The 27828-nt window shown below is 36.5% G+C and overlaps 1 protein-coding gene across 10 annotated transcripts; it reads right to left on the bottom strand.

Moving 5' to 3' along the window:
* Positions 1-236: 236 nt before the first annotated feature.
* Positions 237-27828, bottom strand: LOC108680574 (protein couch potato). 10 transcript variants are annotated; one of them, XM_018169442.2, is made up of 11 exons: positions 27658-27828; positions 21472-21537; positions 13531-13608; positions 13071-13124; positions 12278-12340; positions 8700-8841; positions 8148-8329; positions 4475-4704; positions 2307-2378; positions 1713-1757; positions 361-420 (listed from the first exon to the last, which is right to left on the bottom strand). In XM_018169442.2, the coding sequence occupies exons 1-10, from the start codon at positions 27670-27672 to the stop codon at positions 1751-1753; spliced, it is 909 nt and encodes a 302-aa protein (XP_018024931.1). In that variant the 5' UTR covers positions 27673-27828; the 3' UTR covers positions 361-420; positions 1713-1750. The 10 variants fall into 10 exon arrangements, 7 of the variants coding, with proteins under 7 accessions (XP_047739116.1, XP_018024930.1, XP_018024932.1 ...); XM_047883160.1 differs by lacking the exon at positions 1713-1757 and having other exon boundaries at positions 237-420; positions 8148-8311; XM_018169441.2 differs by lacking the exon at positions 1713-1757 and having other exon boundaries at positions 237-420.

The following is a 27828-nucleotide window of genomic DNA, read 5'->3' on the forward strand; positions in this document are numbered from 1 at the left end:
AGGTTGCTGTAAATTTGACTCATTCCAACCGGCGCGTGGGTGATTTTTATCGTAGGTGCATTTTTGATCCTAAGGTTGCTGTAAATTTGACTCATTCCAACCGGCGCGTGGGTGATTTTTATCGTAGGTGCATTCCTGATCCTAAGGTCGCAGTAATTTTGACTCATTCCAACCGGCGCGTGGGTGATTTTTACCGTAGGTGCATTCCTGATCCTAAGGTTGCTGTAAATTTGACTCTTCCAAACGGCGCGTGGGTGATCTTTACCGTAGGTGCATTCCTGATCCTAAGGTTGCTGTAAATTTGACTCCTTCCGCACAGTGCGAGGATGATTTTGTTGTAGGTGAATATCTTGTTCTTAAGTTGCAATGCGCTCGATGTGCGGGCCGGGGCGCTGCTCGATCAACTTAATTCTCGTGTCCCTGTAATAACAACAAACCTATTAGTTCTACTTAAACAATTAAAAAACATGTGATCCAAGTGTAGACTAAATAACAACCTGTTAGTTCTACTTAAATAGTTAAAGAACATGTGATCCAATTATATATTATAAACTGTTGGTCAATTTCATTTTTAGCAGTTCACAAATTTACTAATAAATGTTATATTTAGATAATTCAAAGAATTTATAGCCAGATTTATAATAAAATTTATATCAATTTTTCAACCAAAGAATAATCACAATTTTGATAATGTTTGAATTCGCACTATTCAGAGATCTGTGCGTTCGTTTTGCATTAAAACAATTCGCATCTATTAATTGATCTGTTTCAGTATTCAATCAAATTAACGATATAATCGTTAGAATTTTATTATAGTAAATTCCTACGCCCAAATTTTCCACCCTTGGTACATTTGTTGCGCAAGTCTTTACTCAGTTGGTCGATATCATTAGATTGTTTTCCGTTGATTCATTTTCAAAAATTCATGTCATCCAATGATAAATTTGACATTTTGAATGAATGAATAATAAAAATGCATAATAAAAAATATTAGGCGAAGGAAAAAAGTTCACCATTAACATCAAATGAAGATTTTTTTTTTTTGGACTGAGAATTACATAAATAAATTATTTGGTGATTCCTCGCGAGTACTTCAGTTGAGAATTCAGAAATTATATACATGCTGATGAATGCGTACAATATTTCACAATGAACACTGTAATATTTTCTGCAATATAATGGCAATCTTCAAAATACCTGTAAAGAAAATTATTACTCGTGCGACAATTTGCGTAAAATGTGCCTAAAACGCAAATAACCGTTGAATAAAAGAAATATGTGATCAAAATTCAGTCATTTTCAGTGCATAGAATATTTGGGAGCCTCCTTCACACGTTCATAATCACACCAACTCGGAAAATAGGCAATTTTTGTAATACTTTCTCAAGTTTTCAGGAGGATCAGCGTGAATCTCAGACCAGATCCTCAAAAATAGTTACTCCGTTCTTGACTCCTACACCGATCTTATATTCGAGCTTGTGATCTGCGACTGACTTGAAAGTTGTTTAAACATATATTTTCATATCGGCATTTGTTTGAATCGCGTTACTAGTTTTTGAGAATCAAGTCTGAGGTATCCAACATTCTTCAGTAAGGTATCCCAGTGATATAATGGATTGAATGATTAATAAGTGCACTGAAATTTCATCAGAGTGCACACCCGAGAACCGTGCAAAAAGGAAGCCAACGTGTGAAAATAAGCTCGGCCGAACCTGGGATTTAGCTGAGCCCTTGCGATGCCAGAATACATTTATCTCCTGAAATGTTAATAGAGAAGCATCCGCTGGTTTATAAAATGCATCTACATCTACTCTCATGAGGGAGAATTTCTAGATGGAAGAAATCCATTTCAAGTTTTCTCTCATTTATTCAATAATAAAGAAGCTTTATCACCTCGATCAAGGTGCCATGTGCCTAAATGGTTTATTGAAGGAAATAAATAATATTAATGAATTTATGACAAATATGACAACATTCCAATGTTTCAGTGCATTATTCATCGTCATGCAAGGAAAAGAGGCGGCTGGTTAGCATGCGTCCCTGTAGAATGTTGAAATCATATTTCATATACCACCCTAAGACTATAGATAAAGAATTATGCACTCCAAATTTAACGATTTTACGAAATGTTGTTGTTCATTTGAGGAGAAGAAACACCGTGTACAAAGAAAGCGTGGCTCACGTCTAAAGCTTCGAAAAATGTTATTTGAAGAACAGCGACTCTGTGTTAGCAAATCAAGCCTGGCCTTCTGTGTTGAAACGCATCAAACGGTAAATTTTCGTGAGAGAAACTACGCAATACAGACCTCAATTTCAGAAATTTGGATGAAATCGCCGAAAATTGTAGAGTTGTTAGTGGAAGTTGGTTGTGGCTTTCCCTGAAAAGCGATTATGGCATTAGCCGTTTGAGGCAGATGTAGAAAACTGTATATAGGCTGCGCCAGACTTCCTTCTAGGCATGCATATTCGTGCGTTACCAAGGATGCTAAGGCAAGCAACTAGCAAGGACTCAAAATGATTTGCTACAAATGATATAAGCCTATCCCCTGATAGTGAGGCCTAATTTGGGTCTGAGAGTTAGGCCTGATGATGGTCAAACGTGCGATAAAAATTTTTCCTGCGTGTATCTGAATAAATTTTTAGCTCATTTTACCATTTTTGGAAAAATTGATTGATTGACTCGTCATGTCCGACCGTCCGTCTGTCTGTTTGCCCATCTGTCCCTCTGTTTGTCCTTCCGTGACTTCACGTTTTCGTCGACGAGAAAATGCGCTCTCTGTCACTCACTGCAGTGAGTACTGAGTTATATTTTAGCGCATTTTCTCATTTATAAAAAAAATACACTATTTTGCTCGCCATGTCCGTCTGTCCGTCCGTCTGTCCGTCTGTCTGTCCGTCTGTGTGTCCGTCCGTGACTTCATGTTTTCGTCGACGAGAAAATGCGCTCTCGGTCACTCACTGCAGTGAGTACTGAGTTATATTTTTTCAGCTTATGGGTGACTTGGTAGTGAACTTGGTGTTGCTACATGTATCCCGGAAATCCCACTGGATATCAGGTTTCGTGTGTATTTATAAATTTATATTATCTTATACCGTTTGTAAAATAAAATTGTTGAGAAGAAATGGACAAATCAGTGACGAACAAGCCAAAATTAAGTCATGAATGATAACATGATATTTCTGAAACATAAAATCCTATTGATGTCACCGCAAAATCATATAATAATATTCAATAATGTTTTCATGTTTCTAAGTGCATAAACGACAATTTAATGCGGATGTAAGTAAACGAACCTTCTATGCAAATTAGTAGATGAAAAATTAAACATTCATAAATTAGCGGAATCTAAATATGAATAAATCAGATTCGTGATGGCATGAGAAACTTCATTATCTCCCTTTTGTTAACGCAATTATTTAAATATAAGTTTACAAATTTACACAATTACATCAGAAAGTATGAAGAACTAGATACAACATTTGATAACCAAACAACTGTAGTGATGAGCGAAAAACGTGTACACTGTACACGTTTGTAACACGGTAACAACAAAATGAGCGAAATATTTTAATGTTGAACTAAGTTTCCCAATGTGTTATACTGAGAGCTCAAAGCTAGATTTATTTGAACAGTTTTAGTTTTTATATCTGCAGTGTATTAAGAAATTGAATTTTTTCTCGTTTAGAGAACATATTTTGTTGATATTCAATGAAATTTTATTAAATAGAAATATATAGAATCAATCTTTACGTTGATTCTTAAATCCTCAACACTTTTCCTATTGGCTATAACACAGATTGGAGGCTGGATGTGTGGATATAACGCCTGGTGCAAACACGGCTAATTTCTATGGATACCCAAGTGGACGATCCATTTTTTCACTAAATTTCAAAACCCATTTTTCAATGATCCGTTGGTATTGCGAAAGATATTAAGAGAAACGTGCATTAGTAAACATCGATTTTTGGTGAGCAGGCAATTATATATTATTAAATCTACGAGGCATCAAGTGATAAGCGAAAGGCAATAGAGAAAAAACATTGAATTGATAGTTAAACCAAAATGTACTCGTACAATAACTGGCCCTTGCAGATCATTCATGTCAGGCGGGCGTTAAAAATTCAAAGGACATTCCTCTCTGTGACTTACAAAAAAAAATTAATTGGCTAAAGATGGGCCTTCACATATAGTGAAAAAATATATTTATAATTCATTGCAAAGGAATTTGAAATGAAATTAATAAAATAATTAAGTGCTTAAGGACGACATGCAGAGTGCGTATAGGATGACAACCTGAAGGATAAACGTTAAAAGCTGATAAAGGGACGAAGAATACGTACATGCATTATCACTATTCTAATCTTGTCGCTTAACACAACAAGATTAAAACTAGAACAATTAAATTTGTATTCGTGATCTTGTTTATTTCATTTAACACACACACTTGAAATACAAAATTTGTTTTAGTCTCACCGTGAGAAGATGTCCTTGAGGTCATGTTCTGCCACGCTGGGCCCGAGGTTGGCTATGAAGAGCGTAGAGCACGGCTGGCTTGGGACGGCTTGATGATGATGGTGGTGATGATGCGAGGGCGCTTGGTGACCTGAAGCCGGCGATCCTGCCGGCGTACCCAAGGCTGTGGATGGCATGATGGCTTGGGCGGCGTGCGACACAAGCTGACCGTGCGCTAGCTGCATATGGGGCTGTTGAAATCAAACCCAACGACGTCATTGCAAATTCCGGATACGAACGCGCCAAACCAAGGGAAAATGTCTTCGGGAAATCACAAGGAGGAGTCGGAGACCCAGTGGATGTCATCATAAAGTCGGGAGACGGACCGTGTATTCCCATTGATTGTTTAGGAAATTCAGCAGTCATTGTTGTAAGCACATGCGACGTCTTGGTGAAGTCGGATGCCGAGGACGATGAGCTCATCGGTGGCATGGTGTAGTCGGTAGCCGTCGTAGGCAAACCCAGCGACGTCTTGTTAAATTCACAAGCAATTGGAGGTGGGGCCAGTGTCGTCACGTTCATTTAAAAAGGCGATTTTTTTGTGTGTTTCCAGTGTTGTTGTAGAGGATCGTATGAAATTAATTCAGCATCAGGAACAGTTTTAATGTGGGGTGTAATATGGGATAGTATAATTTTTTGCATTCGTTCCAACCCATCAACAGGATGAGTTGATGTTGTTTAGAATAACAGGTGAAGAGTTGTAATTGGGATTGCCGAATTGTTAGAAGTGAGTGAAATAGATACGTTGAAAGTGTCATGAAAGAGGTCGTAGCAATGATGATATAAGCGCCGTTGAACATTAGGAGCAGTGGTGCAGTGGAACAAAAAGAAAATATTATTAGTTGGGTCGTCTTAATTTGATCGGTTTGAACACAACTAAAAACTTACATAGAAGTGCACTATTAGCAAGTATATGGTGACATTCAAGAAGATAAAATCATGAGTATTAATTAAGATGAATTTAAGTTAAAAATTTTCACGACAGAGGTGAAAAATTAAAAATCTGAAATAATTTTGAGCCGAAATTTGAGCAAAATTAACGCACAAGAAACTTGCATCCTACGTACAACTGAATGTTGCTCTAGAAGCAATCATTGTTTCTCATTAAATGACTGTCAATTTCGAATTGGATCATTAAATTTACAATACATGAATTTCAAAATTTTTTTTAATTTTTCATTTAGTATCCTTCCAAATTTGGCTGAAAAGTTTAGGTTGTCTGTATAACTGAGCAACCGGTCACTATTTATTATTTAAGTGTTCAGATGCAAACACAATGCAACACATTTGTGCTAAAGTAAACATGGAGCACACGAATATTAAAATATAGACACATATATAAAAAATTAGCTTAGAAATTGTGAAAGCCTGAAATTTAAAAATGAACAACAAAACATTTTTACTACAGTCACATAGGTATATATAATTAAATGAACAAAAATGTGCTCAAATTGTAGAAACGAGGTTGATAGTAAAGAATGAATTACGGAAAGAAAGTATCTGTAATATTTCAACTTGGACAGCGTGCTGAAAATTGGATTTGTTATTCAAAAATTATTAAGAAGAATAAAAAGGCAACCCATTCAGGAAGTTTCACATAAATTGTAATGTGTATGTTTCATTAATTTTGTATTCATATACTTGAAGCAAACACACTGAAATAAAAGTTAGATTTTTGTGAGGTTTTAACATCAATAATCTAACCTACAATTTATCAGCATATCATCGACTGGTTCAAAACCGGATTACATCTCCCGCAGAACAAATTATGCCTATTAAGTTTTCAGAATAAGACTTTTATTAGACTTTCAGATGTACATCTTCGATCGTACTTCTACTCGTTACAAGAGAAACATGGCCTCTTGCTCGCTCTTCGCCTTCTCCTTCAACAACCCAAGCAGCCGTGGCAGTCATGTCAGTTGATCGTCCTTCATGATAATTAGTTTTCGAATTTATTTTTAGTGCATTTTCTCATTTATGGAAAAAATGCACTATTGTGCTCGCCATGTCCGTCTGTCTGTCTGTCTGTCCGTCCGTGACCTCAAGTTTTCGTCGACGAGAAAATGCGCTCTCTGTCACTCACTGCAGTGAGTACTGAGTTGTATTTTTTCAATTATTGGTCTTCGAACTAATTCAGGAGCGACCTCTAATGCATAAGATTTTATGCTCTCAATTATGAGTGCATCGAAAATACTACAACCAAGTAAATCTTGATCGAAATAAGTATTCAGTAAAATTTAATTAATTAAGCTTTGGAACGTTTTAGAGCTTTCCACTCTAAAAAGCTTTCGATGACACCAAAATTTTCGTAAATTCCGAAGAAAGGGAGCCCGTGTGGCCAATCAGACAAAAATATAATTAATTGGCATCAATCATTTGATCAAAGAATTTGAATTTCTTAAACTGATTTCGTAATGAATAATTATTTTCATTGAACTCAAAACTGTTTTTAGCTCGTTTGAAAGTTTGCAATTTTTCGTGAATTAGTGTAGGACGAGAAATTCTTAAAACATCTTGTTCACGGTTTGAATGAACCTCAAATAAATGTTTTTAATTAGAGTAATCCAGGAATCCTATCAAAAAAAAAGAACTTTTGGTCAATTCGTAGGATGGAGAAAAATTTTGCCACAACTTAATTAAAGATTGAGATAAGCAATTACGCAAGTAACGAAAATAACTAAAATTTTAAATGAAATCTTCTCAAGGAAAATAAAGAGTGAAGTGCTTGAGACATGGAATCGTGGTTTTGACAGTGCACTTTAAATTATTGATTCCGAAGAAGGAACGGATAGGAATAGCAAATCACATCTAGACTAGCGTGATATCAAAGAGCGAGAAATTCTTGTCAGATGTAAACGATGAAATATTTTAATTAACTCGTATTTTAAATGAAAATTTCTACGTGTGCGTGCCTAATAGTAAGAAAAGTGTCGTGTCACATCAGCGTGCCAGGAGAATTTGTCTGATAGCGTTTTAAACACGCTACTTTTTTTGTTAATTGATCTGAAATTCGCACTGAAAGGCGAAAATTATCTGAGTATGCTGATCCATCATAATGACTTCAAGATAATTTAGTCTTTGCTAAGCAAAAAATATGGCTTATTTTTTAGCAAAGCCAATTGTTTGTGAGATGTATGAGGATAGTTATAATAAAAGAGCACGAGAAGCAAGTCAAAAGATACGTAAAACTGCAACAAACTACAGTCATTCGGCACTGCCGTTAATAAATAAGCAAATTTATGAGCACAGAAGATGCATTAACTTAGGGAGATAAAAGTGCTTTCATTTAGCCAGCCACATGAATATCGAAGCAACTAACGTGTACTTTGCTGTGAGCCTGAGCTATCAGTTGAATGGAGTGAATTAGGTCTCGATTGTGAAGGAGCGAAGCTTCTCCAAGCAGAGACTGACGTGGCTGCTGACTGTCTTGGGTTGGAAGGAGATTGGATGGCTCTGAGGGCGTCATTGGCGAAATCAAAGGCAAATTCGCTTCCTCTTTTGAATCGCAGAGCTTGACTTTGGTGACAGAAGCTAAGCTGGGAGTGGGAAGTGAAATCATTGGGTTGTAAGTTAAGTGGATGTCGCAATGTTTTTCGAAGGCTTGGGTTAAAGGTAGTCAGAGGTAGGAACGTACAGGCACTTGTGCCGCAGCTGCGTGATGTGCAGCCTGCAGAGCTGGGAACAAGGCGTGGTGATGTTGCAAACCCGCGGCACCCGGTAAGTCCGCGGGTGTGTACGCAAAAGGGTGCGGTGGCCAAACGTCGGGTGCACCCGGAAAAAATGCCGGGTTAAGTTCCACTGCTCGAAGAAATCCAACTGGTGAGCGTTTAAATAACGTCAAAGCAAATAAAATTGTCGTACAAATGTCATATAATTAATATATCGGATAAAAATTCAAATAGAATATATATTTCACTATTTCAAAATCCAACGAATTCAAGACAAGTGTTTCGGTATCATTTCAATGTATTCAGAAACAGCAACCAAAAATATATAATAAGCCTTATAACTACTAATTATTATTCATGCATATTACGCATTAATATTCATCATATATTACAAACATAGATATGCGGTACAAAAAATTTACTTACGTCCAGGAAATGGGTGCATCATATGCAAATTACGCATTATTATTCATCATATATTACAAACATAGATATACGGTACAAAAAAATTGACTTACGTCCAGGAAATGGGTGCATCATAGTTGGGTGCGGGGCAGCGGCTGGAGGAAGCTGTTGCTTCGGCTTGCTCACTTTAGTGTTGCTCTTTGCAAACTCAAGACGGATGGTCTGCGGCATGTCTGGATCGAACCTCACTCCTTGCTGTAAAAATCAAACAAATGCACTTTGAAATTTACCATGAAGTTATTCTTACCTTCAATGCACAAACAAAATCCCAGATCGTAGTCATTGTCCAAGTGAGGAACAAACTTTCGGAAAGGTAGAAAGTTTTTTTGTGGAAATTTGTTTACCTTTTGACTCTACTGCTTGTTTGATCATTGGATTATAGTCTGCTCTAATTCATGTATGATCAGACTGGCGCTCGACCATATTTATGTGGGTCTAGGATTCATAACTTTGTGTAGGATTCAGAAGATCAGGGAATGGAAAATAAGAGAAAATGATGGATGATACATGGAAATTATTTTCAGATAATAATGAATGGCAATATGATAATGAGTGTGGAGAGAAACTTTTGATGAAAAATACGTGTAAAATATTCACTAAATAACTAGAAAATCAAGAAACTTTTGAATTCCCCACTCTAAAAATGGTTACGACGATTGCATCATATAAACTATCTCAAAAAAGCTGGAATAGGAATTAACAAAAAAAAAGTTAGGAAGCCAAAGAACCTGAATTTTAAACCCGATAATTTAATTTTTTAATTTAGTTATTTCTTAAATTTAATAGAATTTCAAATAACTGCCGTACAGAAACATGTGCGGTCGAGTGAGCAAAGAATTCAAGTATATACCCTTGAATTCTTGAATATCCTGCTTCGAATTTATTCTGTTTCCAGACAGTTTCATTTCGTCAGTAAGTGACAAAGCTTGCATTATGAATATTGCATAGGTGCTTATATAGGCAAAAATTTATTAAGAATGTAAAACTTTGCTAATTACGATGTGAGCAGCAAACTTAGCTATGTGAGTTTAGGTGCAACTGCTGTATCGTTGCCGCCAAATATTTCGTGTCCCAATTATGATAACAAACTAGTGACTGTGGGGATACATTTTACTTTGATTTTTAAACTTAAATTTATGAATTCAATTAGGAGACAACTCGCACAGATCACGAGTTTTTATTATGAAGCAATTGAATGACCATGCATAATTATAACCTTTTTGAACTGTGATAAAGAATACTGATAAAAACTTTGTAAGAACTGATTTTTCCTTCGATTTATGTGTAACAGATTGACTACACTAAAGTTATTCAATTATTCTTACAGCTACTCTACTGCAAAGTGAACAGTTTTGACGGCTTGGCCTAGAATTGCGGAACAAGTTGTCGACAAGAGGCGTACAAGGCAGAGATTTATTTTATCTCATATGCGCCTTCCTTGGTTATGTCAGAGACAATAATTATTTTATACGAATTTTGTGCGGCGCCAAGACTTGACTCCATGAAATGAATAAATCAAAATACGAGTGAGTGAGAAGAAAGTTGAGGGAGAGGGAAAAAGTGGAGAGTAGGTGGGGTAGAAGTGCAAGTTGAGGTGATTGCCTGTAGGCTTATGAGTGCCAGAGAGGTGGCGTAGTGAGGGTAGAGAGGGCAGGTGGCATCGTGAGGAGAACGAGGGTAGTTAGCAACAAGAGCAATTTACCCTGCAATTTCACCCGCCAACTCCGGAGTGCTGTCGTAAGCGGGCAACGAGTACTGCTGCGATAAGACTCTCAAGCTCCTAAGTCAATATGTTGACGAGTTAACCAGCATCAATATAATCAGAATCGTAGTCGAATATCCATGTGCAAATCAAATTCATCGTCTCACATTTTTTTGCGATGCGATATGGCAATAATTTCGACTAATGCATCACCATTCCGGCCTTTTATGAAGAATATCCAAGTTTAAAATTATTAGCATAAAAGAAATCAATCCATTCCGATTGTAACGATGCTGATTTTCGCCGCTGTCATTGCACGGATCAATGAAATTAGATAACTTCATTGAAATTTTTCCAGATTCTAATATAATCTGGAACGGGCCCGATGATAGAGGGGCCTAAGTGCTGCTCATGGACGCGTTGCTGAAGGAATCACATCGAAAAAAATATTGAAATTTGGGTCACTGTATTTCAATAATTGTCCAACCATATCCACAACTGAAATCTTTAAAAAACTCTGTAATCAGTGGAGGCAAATTTCCTGGTGGTCCATTTTATTGCCGTCGAACTCTCAATGTCTCTCGAATTGCCAAGAACATTCATTTTTAGATGCAATTTTAGGAAGAGCAAGAAGGCCTGTCGTGGTTTGTCCTTTTTAGAACACAAATCTCATTCGCATGAGTTAAAGACTTGATTTGCATATCGTCAAAGCCTCAGTCATTATTTCTGAAGTCCATTGCGGTGCATCAAAGCCTTATTCACTCACGAATTATCATTTTTTGGGGAGCTTAAAAAGTTTCGTAGATTAATCAAGTGTCGACTGCAGGGTGATGGTGGTGGTGAGTATTCAAGTGATAAAGAATAAACCAGTGTCTGAGCCACACTGTGCACTACCCACCCTCGGGTCAAAGTCTGTTCAAGGATTACCATTGCTGAGAGATTCACAGGATCGATTGCACTAGAACGTTGCTTCACTCAGCGCTTGCAAGCAACTGCAGGCATGTCGAATCAAAGAAGTCGAGTAGAAGGTTGCTGCACAGAGATGACGCAGCGACCGAATTACCATCCACAGCTTCCCTTCACCATTTCTTTTATTCGAAATTTGTACACTGCGGTTGATGGAATTTTGTGGCCTGATTGGGTATGTTCCAAAAACTTTCAAATATTTAATGGGGGTTTACCGTTCCTCGAGATAGACTCTCGTCTCATTAATTTCATGTGTTTAAAAGACCGGAATTTTGCCGTAGCAGGACATCTTAATCAAAAAAACAACTAGTAGCTGATTGCGTGTTGCTTAGTAATAGTTTAGAAAAGCAAACTAGAGTCAAAAATGGCATACTGCAGATTAGCGTGTCACTCACCATGTCACCTTCGATCCTTTTAGTGTTTGCAAATGCAGTACAGAAATTGTTACAGATGATCGCAATGGTACAAACAAAGTTAAAAGCCCATCGATGTTGGTACGTAGGAATACTATGAGTCTAGAAAGATATTTAGTACGAATTACGAAAAATTAGATGATGTCGATAGATCTTATTTGTACATCATCCGCATTCAACATTTCTACAAGAGATAGTGCAAGGGGTAACTGTTCAATGATGGATTTCGAAATTGATTTTATTTTATTTTTGGACCGAGATTCAACAAAACATTGTCATAAAAAATGTAATTTTGATACGAAAATACGAGAAGCTCTAGCCGGGTATACCCTTTTTACTAAAAAAATGTACTCTTATACGAAGCCATTTTCTCAATTTCAAAAATAATTGTATAGTTTTGAAATAGTTTTTTAACGAAAATTGAAAAATGTATAGTTTTTAACGACATTTTTTCTAATATTTATTTTGCCATTATCGATCGAAACAAAAATTAATTACTGAAATATTTCCATATAATAACTATTTTTAAAAAAATGAATTTTTAACTAACCTGGAGATCTTGTTTTGCAGCTTCAGCGCCAGCGCGGGTGCTGAAGGTCACAAATCCCACGGGCTGTATAATATAATGGAAGTTTTATGGTAAATATTGCGAGTAAAAATGTATACTGTAATGGATGTTTTATGGTAATAATGCGAGTAAAAATACATAGTGTAATGGAATAAATATTGCGAGTAAAAATGTATAGTGTAATGGAAGTTTTATGATAAATGTTGCGAGTAAAAATATATAGTGTAAAGGAAGTTTTATGGTAAATAATTCGAATAAAAATCTACAGTGAAATGGAAGTTTCATTTATTGCGAGTAAAATATAAATAGTGAAATAAATTTTTTAGAATAAATATTGCGAGTAAAAATTTATGGTATATATCATTCTTATGTTGATAATGCGAGTAAACATATCCAGTTTAATTGAATTTTTATGGTAAATATTGCGAAAAAATAAATGCAGAGTGATGAATTCAGTTTGGAAATGCGTCAAGTAAAACTACTTATGCGAATCACTGGATTGCAAATTATTGAATTCATTTTATGAACTTTGTTAACATTAAATGTTCCAAAAATCCTAATTGAACTCAGTAATAATTTATAGCAAATAACATCATTGGATTTATTCATTTGTAATTTTTTAAGTCTTAGATTTGAGTCTCCATTTTAGCGAATTTAATTACTGTTGCTGCCTCATTTTCTTCTAAAAATATGTCTTTATATGATATATTTTTTATTTTCTCTCTAATTATATTTCACTATTTTTTGGTTGCGTGATGAAAAAAGTTAGACTCACAGAAGCCGTCTTGCCGTTCTTGCTGGTTACTTTGAGGAGCGAGCTCTCGTAGCCCTGAAAATGAAAATTAATAATGAAAAATTATAATATAGTATAATATATGTATGATAATAATAGAAAATCAATAACAGTTTCATAATACAAGCAAAACATTTTTGCTGACAAGTCGACGAATTTAGCCGATTTTTCATCCAAGCCGATTTTTCATCCAAGCCGATTTTTTTTCATCCAAGGAATCAGAAATATGTTTAAATAACGAGTGAACACTAACAAAATTAATGGTCGTAACAACAAAATAGTGACACACTTTTTCTACCACTGCACGTGAAGAGAGCGAACGTAGCACGGATAAAACTTTTTTTAGCCAAATATTTCAGGAGTAAAACATGCATCGCTGCTTCAAAGTCTCACCCATTTATCTAATATATATTGTAATGCAATTATAAATAAGTGTCATCACCTCGTAGGCTCTGAAGAGAAGGTAGAGCTCCCTGGGCTTGGCATCCATGGGCAGACCACTCACGAACAATGTCCGCACCTGAAAAACGGCATCAAATTACACAAAAAAATTTACAGAACTCAATTATTTTTCATTCAGACGTTGAATACGTATTTACCCGTTCTTTTCCTTGTGAAATCCATGAAGCCTTTTATAGATTTATGTAGATTTAACCGGTCATTGCACTTTAAAAGTTTAAGAATATCTGAACATTACATGGCTTACATCGCCAACGCAACCAGAAATGCGCATTCAAGTACGTGACGGATGGGGGGTATGAATAAATCTACGGAAATTACACCTAACATTTAGATTACTTCGCCGGGATGAGGTCAGCAGGATTATTTTTTCTTAACCTGCTAAGAACCAAATAAATTTTGCAAATAAATCTTAGTATTTAAAATTAAGAAGTTTTTAGTCACTCTTTTCGTCATTTTACAACCAAATCGTTCATCGCTCATCGTCATAGATTCATTTACTGAAGCCATGTACTTTTCTTCAAATTTGAAATGACACCTTGCATTAAGAATTTCTATTACTTTACCTTAAATGTAAAGTTTTTTTTACTGTCGGTAATAACATTGAAATAGAAAATTGTATTAGACTAGATGCAATGGTTGATATTTTGATTAAACATCATAGAGGTCTCTCGACATTGCGAGCTTTTCACCGAGTGAGTTAAGTATCACATGATTAACTATCATAAAACGAGGCAAGAAACATTCGTGTAATGAGACCTTGTAGCACAAAACCCCTCATGTGCCGACTCTCATAAGATATCCTCCTTCACGCAAATATGCAGAACTTGCCACTCACTGAGCCACTCTCTGTAATAAGTTGACGCAACACTCGTGCACCAACACTCAATAGAGTGGCCCCCACTCGCCAAGAACTGAGCCACTCTCTGTAATAAGTTGACGCAACACTCGTGCACCAACACTCAATAGAGTGGCCCCCACTCGCCAAGAACTGAGCCACTCTCTGTAATAAGTTGATGCAACACTTGGTCACCAAGGCTCTCTATTGTGACCGCCACTCACCACTCACTGGACCATTCTCTGTAATGAGTTTGACCACTCTCCGTACCACTCTCTGTAATGAGTTGACTTAACACTCGTGCACCAACACTCCATAGAATGGCCCTCACTCACCACTCCCCGTACCACTCTCTATAATAAGTTGACGCAATACTCGTGCACCAACACTCTTAATAGAGTGGTCCCCACTCACCTCTCACTGAACCACTCTCTGTAATGAGTTGACGAAGCCCTTGTGCACTAACACTCTATTGAGTGGCCCCCACTCACCACTCACTGAACCACTCTCTGTAATAAGTTGATGCAACATTTGGTCACCAAGGCTCTCTATTGTGACCGCCACTCAATACTCACTGGACCATTCTCTGTAATGAGTTGGACCACTCTCCGTACCACTCTCTATAATAAGTTGACGCAACACTCGTGCACCAACACTCTTAATAGAGTGGCCCCACTCACCTCTCACTGAACCACTCTCTGTAATAAGTTGACGCCGCACTCATGCACCAACACTCTATAGAGTGGCCCCACTCACCTCTCACTGAACCACTCTCTGTTGTTGACGCAACACTCGTGCACCAACACTCTTAATAGAGTGGCCCCACTCACTTCTCACTGAACCACTCTCTGTAATAAGTTGACGCTACACTCATGCACCAACACTCTTTAGAGTGACCCCCACTCACCACTCACTGAACTACTCTCTATAATAAGTTGACACAACACTCGTGCACCAACACTCTATAGAGTGGCACCCACTCACCACAAGCTGAACGCGACACTCACGTGGACGCCGTACTCATGTACCAACACTCTATAGAGTGGCACCCACTCACCACACACTAAACCACTCTCTATAATAAGTTGACACAACACTCATGTACCAACACTCTATAGAGTGGCACCCACTCACCACTCACTAAACCACTCTCGTTAATAAATTGACACAACACTCGTGCACCAACACTCTAGAGTGGCCCCCACTCACCACTCACTGAACCACTCTCGTTAATAAGCCGACAACGCCCAGGCGAGCGTTGACCTCTAGCCAAAATTCGGACGAATGACTCACGGCACAACCATAGCAATTTGTCCCTGAATTAAAACCTGCATGAAGTTCTCATTTGCTCTCGTTTCGGTTTAATTAGCCGCAGCTTTTGTGTTGGACTGTTTTTTCGGACTGTCTTTCCGGGTTCAGAACTGTCGGACTGTCTTTCCGGGTTCCGGACTGTCTTTCCGACTGTCTCCGATTTTTTTGTTTTTGAACTGTCTTTCCGGGTTCAAAAGAATCGGATGATTCTTGACAAAGAGTCCCATTAATAGCCACTGTCCCAGTACTATAACAATGAAAAATTCCGATAACAACAGATAATAAATACATTTAAACTAAAATAACCTTAATTTTATGGAGAAAATGAGTTCAATCTTTGATCAAAAGTTGAAAATTTCATTTCAGTAAAATATTGAAATTTTCTCTTGGCAAAATTTTCTTTTGTTCCATTAGCCATAGATCAGATTCATTGGTCTGCAGCTGCGATCTGTTATTCGGCTCACAAGGCAAAACAGGTCGAGCATTGAATTCTAATGGCGGTTCTAAAGATAACTGCTTCCCTCGTACCGCAATAGTGACGAATGATAATACGTTCTCAAGTGAAGGCAAATATGGTTCTACAGAAAAGGCAACATTTCTCCTTCCTTCGCAAAAAAATTAGATATTGTAACTCTGAAAAGCTTTTTTTCTATGTTTGTAAGAAGACGCTGGCGTGGTTCTACTGAAAAAATAATTTCATTACGCTTCTCACGTTCGTAAATAAAATCAGGTGCTGTTCTGCTGAAGAGCAGATTTATCTTGCATCCGTGTGAAAAATCAGATACAATTGTAATAAAAATTGTTTCTTCCTTCGTTTTTTAGAAATTAAAATGTTCTGACTTTCGTTCGAAAAACGATTTTGCTGAAAATTTCTAACGATTTTGCTGACAATTTCTAACGATTTTGCTGACATTTTCTAACGATTTTGCTGACAATTTCTAACGATTTTGCTGACAATTTATAACGATTTTGCTGACAATTTCTAACGATTTTGCTGACGATTTCATTATAAAAACGAAACGCTTTTTCTGACATTCGTAGGAAAAAATCATGTGCGACAGGAGGTACGTAGATTGCGTGGTCCGTGGCTGTGTTGCGTGACCCGCAGGTTCTGTGCGAGCGAATATCGAACGCCTCAGATGCCCTCATGCGGCACACGCTCGCGTCAACCTGCTATGCCCCAACCGCAGTATAAAAGCCAGCGCCTGCAGCATTCTGCGTCGAACCTTCCTATTCTCATACAGCCATTGCTAATAATATTCTCCCTGTGTCATCTCTTGTATGTGTTGCTTTATTTCGCTGATTATTAGCTTATTTTATGAGGAAAATGAAATTAGTTTCGAGAAACGAGATCGAGACAAGATTTATTAATTCAAATATCCGATTTTCAAAGTACTTTATTCTGCCTGGTAGCCGCAAATCATAATGAGCATCACCAAAATTTTAATTAAAACTTTACGCCTTAATTCTCAAGTTTCCCTTGAAACTTTACGCCTTATTCCCCAAATTTCTCAAATATTCAAGTAGAATTAAATTTTTAAAATTGATTTTTCATGTTCGAATTGTAGCCAAACTTCATTTCGACCCTTGGCAATAAAGTGGCTAATAATGTTAATCAATGATGATGAAGGCTAAAGAATCAATTTTCCTGAAAATCTTTGAATGTATCATTTCCGTATCCCAACAATAGGAAAACAATTCAGGTTCTGGTTTTGGTTTTGGTAAGAATTTTTTATGCACAAGCTAAAGCAGCGAGACCGAGGAAGTTGAAGCTGGAACTGAATAAAGCAGTACCTCTGCGCAGCTCTAGATAGACGATCTCCCGCCCCGCTTGCGTCTAGCCTGAGGGACTTGGAAAGTAATGAGGAAACCTACGAATAAAACGGATTATAACTATAATGTTTGGGGACTATGTTTAAATGCTGGTATTCCCATTGTAAATTCAATAAATTGGTTGCAACTTTTGAAGCTCGAACAATGAAATTTGCAGTATTTTTGCTTTATTTTTAACTCTTTAATTAATGATCTTATCCGGCCGTTCCCCGCTGTCAATTTAGTTCTTTTCCAAGGCAGTGCCGCCGGGGCAAGTAGAGAAAACAACATCTTTGCTGTACGTTAATGGGCAGCCAAAAGTTTCTACCCGAAGGGAGTTACAACCTTCCAAGAAAAATAAATAAAAAGTAGGCAGAAGATTCGCAAATCCGTTGCGAGTTTGTGGGGCCCGGAAGACTGGCGAGGTTTCGTTTTCCGGTTCGCAGCCACTCCTCTGGCCCTCTAGGTGCCTTATTATTTAACATTACGATCAAACCAGTGGCACGTGACAGCTTCGCTTCATCTTCGGTCATTGAATTCGCCAAATGATATTCACTGTGACGTTGCCAGTGGAGAGGAAAATGTTAAGAGAGAAGATTCACAATTTGTAAATTTCTCAAATTTGTTAATAACAATTTTAACCTTTTGTTATGCTCTGGTCATCAAATTCGATATATGAACGTTTATTTTCCTTGCCACGAACTAAATGAATCAATGAATCTTGTTTGCAAATTTCTTTTCTAAGCTGTTCCATCTCGACTTTGCATCATCGGTTTGTGCATCGCAAATAAAAAAAACTTTTTTCGCGTTCGAAATCGTTAAAAATGTTAAATTTTATATTATTTAGATGATTTACAAATACTTGTCAAGGCACTGCGACGGCCTCTGTCCCAGTCCATCATGAGCTGAATTTGTGTAAAGCTAATGAAACCCTGATAATCAAATATCTATGATGTCAAAAACCACACAACCATTTTCATTTCATTATACACATCTCAAGGCAACTTTGTGATCATTAATTTTATTTTTAATCCTAAAAAATAATTTGCTTGTAGGAAATTTAAACGATATCTTGTAAAAGTTGAAAACAGCAAGATTTTGAAAGCGATGTGCAGGTATATATACAAGTGTCGTGCACTTCCAAGAACTCACATGATGGATCTATTTGCTGGTGCATTCGCTCATTATTTCAGTTTTATACGGTCAGACCCAAAAGCAAGCGAGTGCATTTGTAAACCAAAGTAATGTATTTGTTGTAAACTAAAGTACAAGTATTGTACTTATATAGAGAAAGTTATGTAAGAATAAGTCATGAAGTAAATAATATAATACCAGCGCGTATAACAGACAGAATAATCTTTGGGGAAAAAACTTCAATAATTACCTAGCAACGAGTACCGGCAAGGCAGTAATCTACTTCATTATTAGCTGTAGAAGCAAGTGTCGATTCATATTATTTATCCTTTCGTAATATAATACACCCAGGAAGTGAGCCACACAATAAATTTAAAAGATGTACTTCTCAGTTCTTTTCTGACATGAAGTGTTGACTATGAAATGATTTTTTTAATGGTAATGTCCCAATTGCTGCAAATATTCCAGCTTTCGTGCTATACACTTGAAATAATCATCCTTACATAACCAAAGGTGCTTACTTAAATAACGCAAGGGGCGGAGCTATTGCATTTGCCTTACTTTCATAGCCGCCAACGCAAGTTATTCATGCGCGATCTCGATGAATTAGGAATGAAATGATGTACGAAACTGAAGCGGCGTTTGTTTTGCGATACGGAACAAATTTAAACTTCACGAAATGGCAGCACTTAGATATGTAAGAGATTCACTTATTCAAAGTTTTATTAATTTCGACGTGCAGGTCGGGCAAATACAGTATACATTATAGTCACCGACCACAATTCAATATGTATGTAGTCAGTGTAATTTTGTATTGACTCTGAGCAGCATGTAGTTGTTCCTTATACTATTAGCTTACGTGTCTCATACGTTATAGCTGTCTCTAATACTGTTAGCTTACGTGTCTAATACGTTATGGCTGTCTCTTATACTGTTAGCTTACGTGTCTCATACGTTATGGTTGTCTCTTATACTGTTAGCTTACGTGTCTCATACGTTATGGTTGTCTCTTATACTGTTAGCTTACGTGTCTGATACGTTATGGCTTCTTATCCTGTTAGCTGACGTGTCTCATACGTTATTATTTTTGGAGCTTCGTCGAGTATAATAAGATTTAACGTACATGCAAATTATGAGCGTTCTTAAAATGTTAATTTTTGTTTGTTGTATTACTTTTTTTTGCAAATTAAAAATATCTGGACCTTTCAACAGAAATATTTCAGGACTTGCAAAAATTATAAATACAAATGTGAGTAAACTACAAATTATTGTGTTATTTTTAATATTTCATTTCAACTGTATAATGACAGAGCTTCAATACTGAATCAATTCATTGAAATTTATATTGATGAATTTAAAGAATGAAAATTTAAGAATCAAATTTTTTGTTTAGCAAACCCAACATTCTAGATGACTCTATTACAATTGAAAGGTTGCATTTTCATTTAAAAGTGTGTGCACAAAAATAAATTTCAAATCGAATGTAATGAAACAAAAAATGAATAATTTTAATCTTTATATCCTTCATTTTCCTGATTTGCTTCACTATTTGACGAATATATAAATTGGCTTGATGTATGCGGTAAAACACGCGTGATATATGTGACAAGACACGTACGTGATATATGCGAAAATACGCGAGTAATGTATACGACACGACACTCTTTATAACTACTGGTGATTTAAGTGAGTGTTCTCGTCGAAGTTGTTGAATAAAAGTGAGGCTGTCATTCGAACTTGAACCAATTTACCGATATGTTATATCTCTGTACTATTGGGATCTTAATTATTTCATTTAAATATTTCTGCTTCATTTCTTACCTAGGTTAGCTTATTAATCCAATTTACTCGTATGTTATAGAACGTTTGCTTTAGGTTTCGATCGTGCGTTGAACGAGTAGGTTTAAAGCCTGGCAGAAATATAGAGGCTATTCGGACGTGTATCCTCAATAAATAATGTGTCCCGAAATTACCTGAGCCTGACATTTAACTTATATTGACGGATTCGTGAGGTATTGACTTTTCAATACCTCACTGGTGCGGTCAATACCTCGTGAGGTATTGACTTTTCAATACCTCACACTTCAATACCTCATACTGACTGGTGCGAGCTAGGCTGTATTGAAAGATTTTAGAAAAAGTCATCAACTCCGTAAATTTGAATATTTGATTTAAATAATCCTAGCAGCTTTTTTCACAGCATAACCAACTTTAGTAATTTAAGCTATGTACCTACTTGCAGTGAAACTTTTACGTAGTTTATACCGTCTAGCGCACAGGCTAGTAGAGACCGAAAGTATAGTGTTCGATACTTTTAAGAGGTTTGTACAATATAGCGCGCTGGCTAGTGCAGGAAGCGGTGGTATTAGTCTTTTTTTTTTTTGTTTGCGAGAGGAAATTGGTGCAGTATTTCACATTCAGTACAATTTTAAGCGTCATAACGTATTAAATTTAATGACGTGATTATGCATAATTCTATTTGGGTACAGCATATTCTTCTTTGCTATTAAATTGAATTTATTAGCACAATTAGGAAGAAAATTTCGGTGTTATTTCTCGGTGCCAATTTAGCCGTGAATTTTGGTGAAGATTTATAATTGACATATTTTCTTGCTCCACGGACGTTACATTTTGTATAAAATGTGAGTGCTTATTTTTGATGGTGCGTTCCGGTGCTCTATTGTGAAGTTGTGTGGGATTAACACATGTCAAGTGCAACTCTAGCGTGAAGTTGCTAACACCAACTAGTTTGATCTAGTGAGTGTTAGTTTTTTCTTGAGTGGTCCTCATCATAAACGGATATTTGTTACATTGTTTGTTTAGCGTTACCTCAGCCGCAGGAGTCTCCTCGGCCGGTACGACGTCCATACGGTGAGGGGAAGTTGGGCGTCTCACCTGTAAAAAAAAGAATAAATCTTTTGAATAGATAAAAAATAAACTTCACCAGGTAAATAAATCTTTTAAATAATTAAAAAACAAACTTCACCAGGTAAATAAACCTTTTAAAATTAATTTTTTGTTTGAAGTGGTGGTAAATAAATCTTTTAAATAATTAAAAAACAAACTTCACCAGGTAAATAAACCTTTTAAATAATTAAAAAAATAAATTTCACCAGGTGATATATTGAATGATATTTAATCAGTATTGTTTAAATTCTATTTTACTGCTACTATGAATATATTTTAACTCGTTTGTAGTCAGTAGCCGAATAATCGAGCATCGCATGAGGAGCTTTCACTTATTTTTTGGAGTAATTTAGACGGTATATTTTTAATTAACTTAGACTTGTGACAATGATGAATATTATTATTAGTAGTATTCAATATTGTTAATAATATTATTATTATCAGTAAATATTATTCCAATACAAAATTCTCTTTTAGCTCAAACAATAAGTGTTAGCTCTAAATTTAGTATTATTTGTTCCTTTTACTAAAGAAAATTGGTGATATTACAGCATGTGTTCTGAGTAAAGATCGTTGTGCAATTGGTCGTAATTCAGAGATCCATAATGAAGTATTACACATTTTTCAGCACTTCCTACGCTAAAGCTTTGTTCAGAACATTGGCTTTGTTGACCAGGTCCTTTCAAGTGTCCTTTTAGGATTGATGAACTGGCCGATACCTTAAATTGAGATCGATGCCAACTGCTTTTTTTTCAACCAAGAAATGAATGACGCGTTTCATCACTAACGATAAGTCTACATAACTCATGTTGTGTCCGCCATTACCATGTCCGTACTCATCGATTCGCTGAATGTTCATTCCTTACCTCTAAAAAATATTACCTCGGGGCATCGTGAGTCATTTAATAGCCAGCGATTGACTGCCGTAATTTTCATGAGGGTACATTGCGCTTGGAAATCATGATTAGGCTACGAAAATATTCATAAGTGTTCAGAGAAGCTCGAGGCACCGCGATGGCTACATGGCATGTATTGACCGGGCCGCGTGATCGCTTATGCGCACGAAAAAGAAACTCAAGCCTTTAATGTCATAGTTAATGAATTACCATAGTGTAATGTTAGAACGAGGTAAACGTGGCCAATAAAGTTAGAAGTCATGGCAGCACGTTTTGTGACCATTGAAACAGAACAAATATTTATTTTTTTTATATTGGATGGACGTGTTCAGCGATGATGTCGGCCAGTTTTTTTATCGACGCAATAAATTTCTTTGCAAAACATGGAAGATTTTGGTCCTAGAAAAAGTATTGGGAACGCCACAACGATTGTGCGAATAATACACGTAAAAAAACTTCTGTTAACAAGTGATGTAGTGAACATACATCAGATTAAGCGGACATTAATGTATTGTAATTCACATGCAATGAAGACTGCTTATGAGACGCTGACCATATGCATTTTTATTGCGACGGATTTTTGCGTGAGTTTACATTATTTTCTTCTTTTTACAACGTTGTTAATAAGGACTAGAAGGGACGATTTAATTAATATGTAACAAAGAAAATCATAGATAAAAACACATTGATATGAAAATTTATTCAATATGCATATTTTCATTAATATCATTCAATATTTCATTCAAGATATTCAACATTTTCATTCATTCCATGCAACATTTCATCCAACAACTATATCTCACGTTACATAATCTTCACTCAGCGGTAATATAATCAACCATGAAGGTGTGCGTGTTTTCTAGCACGCGTGAGTGAGTGTTTCTCGGTATTGCGGATGAGGGCAAACCAGTATACCAGAGGGGGCATTGAGTGAGGGGTACGGTGACCGAGGACCGGCAGTTTGAGTTCACTAACTGAGGGGGTTTATGCAGGGGCTCAGGTTGCCTTGACTACGCCGGTTCAACAAACATGGGCTCGTCGCTGGGTGCGGCATTACAGCTCTAGACGAAATGTTTTCGGGCTCTGATTCTTTATAATTACGGAGAATTTCATGCGCAATGCTTCGTTACCCTTCCGGATAATTGATCCGTGAAGGAACAATTCGAGCAATAATCTTTCGATGAAAATTTCGTTTTCTTGAATTCATCATTAATTTTTGTTCGTTTGAAATTAGGAGGATAGTTTAGTAAATTTTGCTTCACTGTACATCCAAATTTTAAATTTTTAACACAATGATGAATTACAGCAATCGTATCCCATGTAAATTCTCTAGAGTTATATCAATTATGCTCAGATAAAATCATAAATATGAAAAAACGACATTTCAACATGCTTCAAGTAGACAGAACATCAAAATATTTTCTTTCCTATCGGACTGTCAGAAATTTTCTAATATTTTTCCGACCGTTGTTGAGTTAATGAAGTAAATTACTATCCCAATGAAGTTTTAGATTCCTCTGTCTGCAAGGGCCAGATGTTTCACTCGACAATAAATCTATACGAATTGTTTGCAGCTAAGTAAATTTCCCGTTGTCATGCCTATGGCAGTACAGCGATCCAGTTTCTACAACATAAACTTGTCATCGTTGGTCCTGCAATTGCCGTTAGATTTTGACTGTGCGTGTTGATGGCTGTTTCTCATAAGATAGTGTCAATAGGATATCGTTTTCACGAACTCATCTTATCATTGTTTGTCACTTTTTAATATCTTACATCGGGCACTTGCGGGACTACAACTTCTTGTTTCAAATATGTCCTTTAGCTGATCAATAGATTCAATTATTAAAATTAAACATGACATTTCTTTTGACCAAGCATGAGCTGAAGCCAAGCCCTACAGCCACAGTAGGTCCGTGACAGGCTATCGATCAGACGCAAAGCGCTCACTTCGAAGCCAGTTTATAGAGTGCCGAACAGCGCGCGTGCATACTTCGTCTAAAAGGTCTATCGAGCGTCCAGGGCTCTTTACCATTACCATCTGCAATGCTCACCACAGCTCTTCTGCAACACTGCTACTTGCTCACCACAGCTATTCTGCAACACTGTTCCTTGCTCACCACAGTTTTCGTGAAATACTTCCCTGTACTCACCACAGCTTTTCTGCAACACTGCTTCTTGCTCACCACAGCTATTCTGCAACACTGTTCCTTGCTCACCACAGTTTTCGTGAAATACTTCCCTGTGCTCACCACAGCTCTTCTGCAACACTGCTTCTTGCTCACCACAGTTATCATGAAATACTTCCCTAAATTCATCACTGGTCGACTGGAACACTACTCAGTTTTCACCACATTTCAACGCTCAGTCCATTGAAATAAATATCAACTTGCAGATGCCTCATGAGCGGCCAAGTTGTAAAGGACTAAATTTGCCTTGGACTTAATCTGTATGCGCCTTGCTAACGCCGAAAATTTCTCAGAAATTTACTCCCGAAGTTGAATTTTCTAGGGAACTTCAACAATGTAAACAATGCACAAACAATGGATTGTTAAACAAGCCAAAGTTCCTCTTGCAAAATCCCTTTGATACCGACGCTCAATTATACTGTGTTAGTGTGCCTATTTTTCTTCTCGTTGATTTCCAAATTGGCGGGAATCAACGTTAGAAATTGGGAATAATTGAAAATCAAACACACTTATCACTTTGTTGTAAGTGCTTTATAATTCTACGAGGCATTAACGATATTTTGTTAATTATCAATGAATAGCTTCTAGGCTTGATAAAGAATATCAATATTACTAAGTTATCCTCAGTGACCGAATACCCCATGCAGCGTTGCTTATCTTCAGTCAAAATAATGAAGGAAACCATTGCAAATTAACTTGAATTACAGAAATATTTCTGTTTCTGAAAGTTTCCGAACAAAATAAAAACGGTGAAGAAATTTCGAATATTCGAGAAAGTGTTTCGCACGAGTCTATTACAAAAATTATAATTCATGCTCATGTTATTTTTTTTGGAACTCTCAAAATGAAGCCTTGGAATTTCGAGAAAAATTACTTGAATGAGACTGTTTGAACCTCAATGGTTATCTTTATGTGATTTTTAATTGCGTCGAACACACTGCAAAGGAGATAAGAACGACCCGCTGACCTCAGGTCATGTGATGGAGAACGTGAGTGTCTGATAACAAGGCAGGTTATAACATCATCGCCTGCCTGATACCGGCCATGCAATCAGGGTTGACTTTCACAATTTTATAGGCGTAATGTCACAGTTTTATCATCCGTTGAAACAATTCCTTTGAATTCCAAGGCTCTTTTAAAAAATAAAGTTGGCGGAAACGCCTTTAAAATTCGTGATGTAATTTTCTGTTAACGATAATTTTACCCCATACGATAGAGCGTTTTAAAAAATTACGGTTGCAAAAGTCTCAACAATATTCAGCAACTGACATATATGAAAATAAGGATTTCACTATCTCTTCGATACTACTTTTTTCCAAAGTTTCACCCAGGATACTTTTCTCCGCGTAAGTTGATAACTACATCATGAAAATTTCATTGAACCTTGATCGAATCCCCGCTTATTTGAGTGTGGACATTTGCAAACCTACACAGCGGTTGGCTGAGCACCTGAGAAATCTTTAAGCATTGCGTGACTGCTGTAAATTGTCTTGCTTTGTCCACTGCCGAATGACCCACACCCTATCGACGAGTCTGAATAATTCATGCCGCGATGGATTCATCGACTTTTGCTACAGAGTCACTTCCGTGCGACCACAGGCCGAGGACTTTGTTCGGGAACACTACTCATGCCACAGAGTGAACACCGCGCAACACAGCATTATGTTCGGGAACACTACTCATGCCACAGAGTGAACACCGTGTAACACAGCATTATGTTCGGGAACACTACTCATGCCACAGAGTGAACACCGTGCAACACAGCATTATGTTCGAGAACACTAACATTTTTCGCCTAAGGTCTTTGTTCAAGAAAGCAAAAGATGATGGTTGAAAGCATTTTGTTCTGCTTAGGATTAAATTTGTATTTTATGAACTTCGTAAATAGAATTTTTTAAATGTTGTTAGTCTGGATAACAAAATGTTACTGACTTTTGACAGTTCTTGAAGAAGGAATGGAAAACTCAAAATAATGCGTTTTAATTTGTTTATAAAACCAATATCTTTACAAAAAATTTAAAATATATATTTTGGTGAAAATTACGCTCGCATTATATTTTTCTGGAAACATTGGCAGAAATAAAACATTTTTACTTGAACAACCTAAAACGGACTACGTTCAACGAACTGAATTGACAAAATTTAATGTCGGTCAAACATTTTGGGATGAATTAATTTCCGCTTAACCATGAATTGAATGAATTTGCTTGACTCAGTAATGTGCTGGAAATTTTGTCATCGTTTTTCATGAACTGAAACTTTGCGAGCGATTACCGTAGTTTTATTTCATGCCTCTCCTCTTCGTGAGGCAAATTTTTAATGAATCCTTTTAATTTACAGGCAAACCAACCAAAATATTTGCTCAAAGCTGTTCACCTCAGTGACCTCTGAATCAAATTACAATATAATATTTATCAGTGATCAATTAGATAACAAATTAAATTGATTATTTAAATTACATTACCCTTTTGTGTATATTGTAGATACCGTCGTTCACACTATTTGTACATAAAGGCCTGGTACGAAGAGATACCGGCAGTACATGAAAAGTTAATTTCGAGCTCAATTGAAGATAAGTTAGCAATATTTTTATTGCTCGAACAATAAAAAATCGTACATTTGAACTATCATCTGGCGCTTAAATCGAACGCAGTGTAAATCCGAAGCGGCACAAAATGAACTAAAAAATTTTATATCGTGTTTATCGGAGCTTCAAATGAAATTAAATGGCTTTTTAATCCTAACTTCATTTATGGTTGATTCAATTTAAAGCAAAGAGTTACCATATATGATCTCTTTTATGTTCAACATGAACTTATAATACATATTCTTTAATGCCTCCAATATCAACTTACAATACATGATCTTTAATGCATTCAACATGAACTTATAATAAATATTCTTTAATGCAATCAACATGATCTTAAAATACATATTCTTTAATGCCTTCAACATAAACTTATAAAAATATTTTTCCTATATTTATAACTTATATATTACAAGATTAAATTTTTTTGTTTACTTACAACGAGCGCATCCATCTCGAGGTTAACCGTACGTAGAAGGTTAAGCGGAGACAGCTTGGACGGTGCCAAAGGTTCGAAGAGAATAAAAATTAAACTGAAGATTAAAGAGCACGTGAATTTTAAGAGGAAAAAATTACCACTTAATGGATCATCGTTTGAAAGAACCTGTTG

The sequence above is a fragment of the Hyalella azteca genome, unplaced genomic scaffold, assembly GCF_000764305.2.
Source record: "Hyalella azteca isolate HAZT.00-mixed unplaced genomic scaffold, Hazt_2.0.2 contig12164, whole genome shotgun sequence".
Taxonomy (NCBI): Eukaryota; Metazoa; Arthropoda; class Malacostraca; order Amphipoda; family Hyalellidae; genus Hyalella; species Hyalella azteca.

What these genes read in the sequence shown, in the direction of transcription:
- LOC108680574 (XM_018169438.2), bottom strand. An exon ending in AGGAGACTCCTGCGGCTGAG is followed by an intron (nt 13,609 to 21,471) that starts GTAACGCTAAAC and finishes GCCGTTTTTCAG; the next exon opens with GTGCGGACATTGTTCGTGAG. An exon ending in GATGCACCCATTTCCTGGAC is followed by an intron (nt 8,330 to 8,699) that starts GTAAGTCAATTT and finishes AACGCTCACCAG; the next exon opens with TTGGATTTCTTCGAGCAGTG.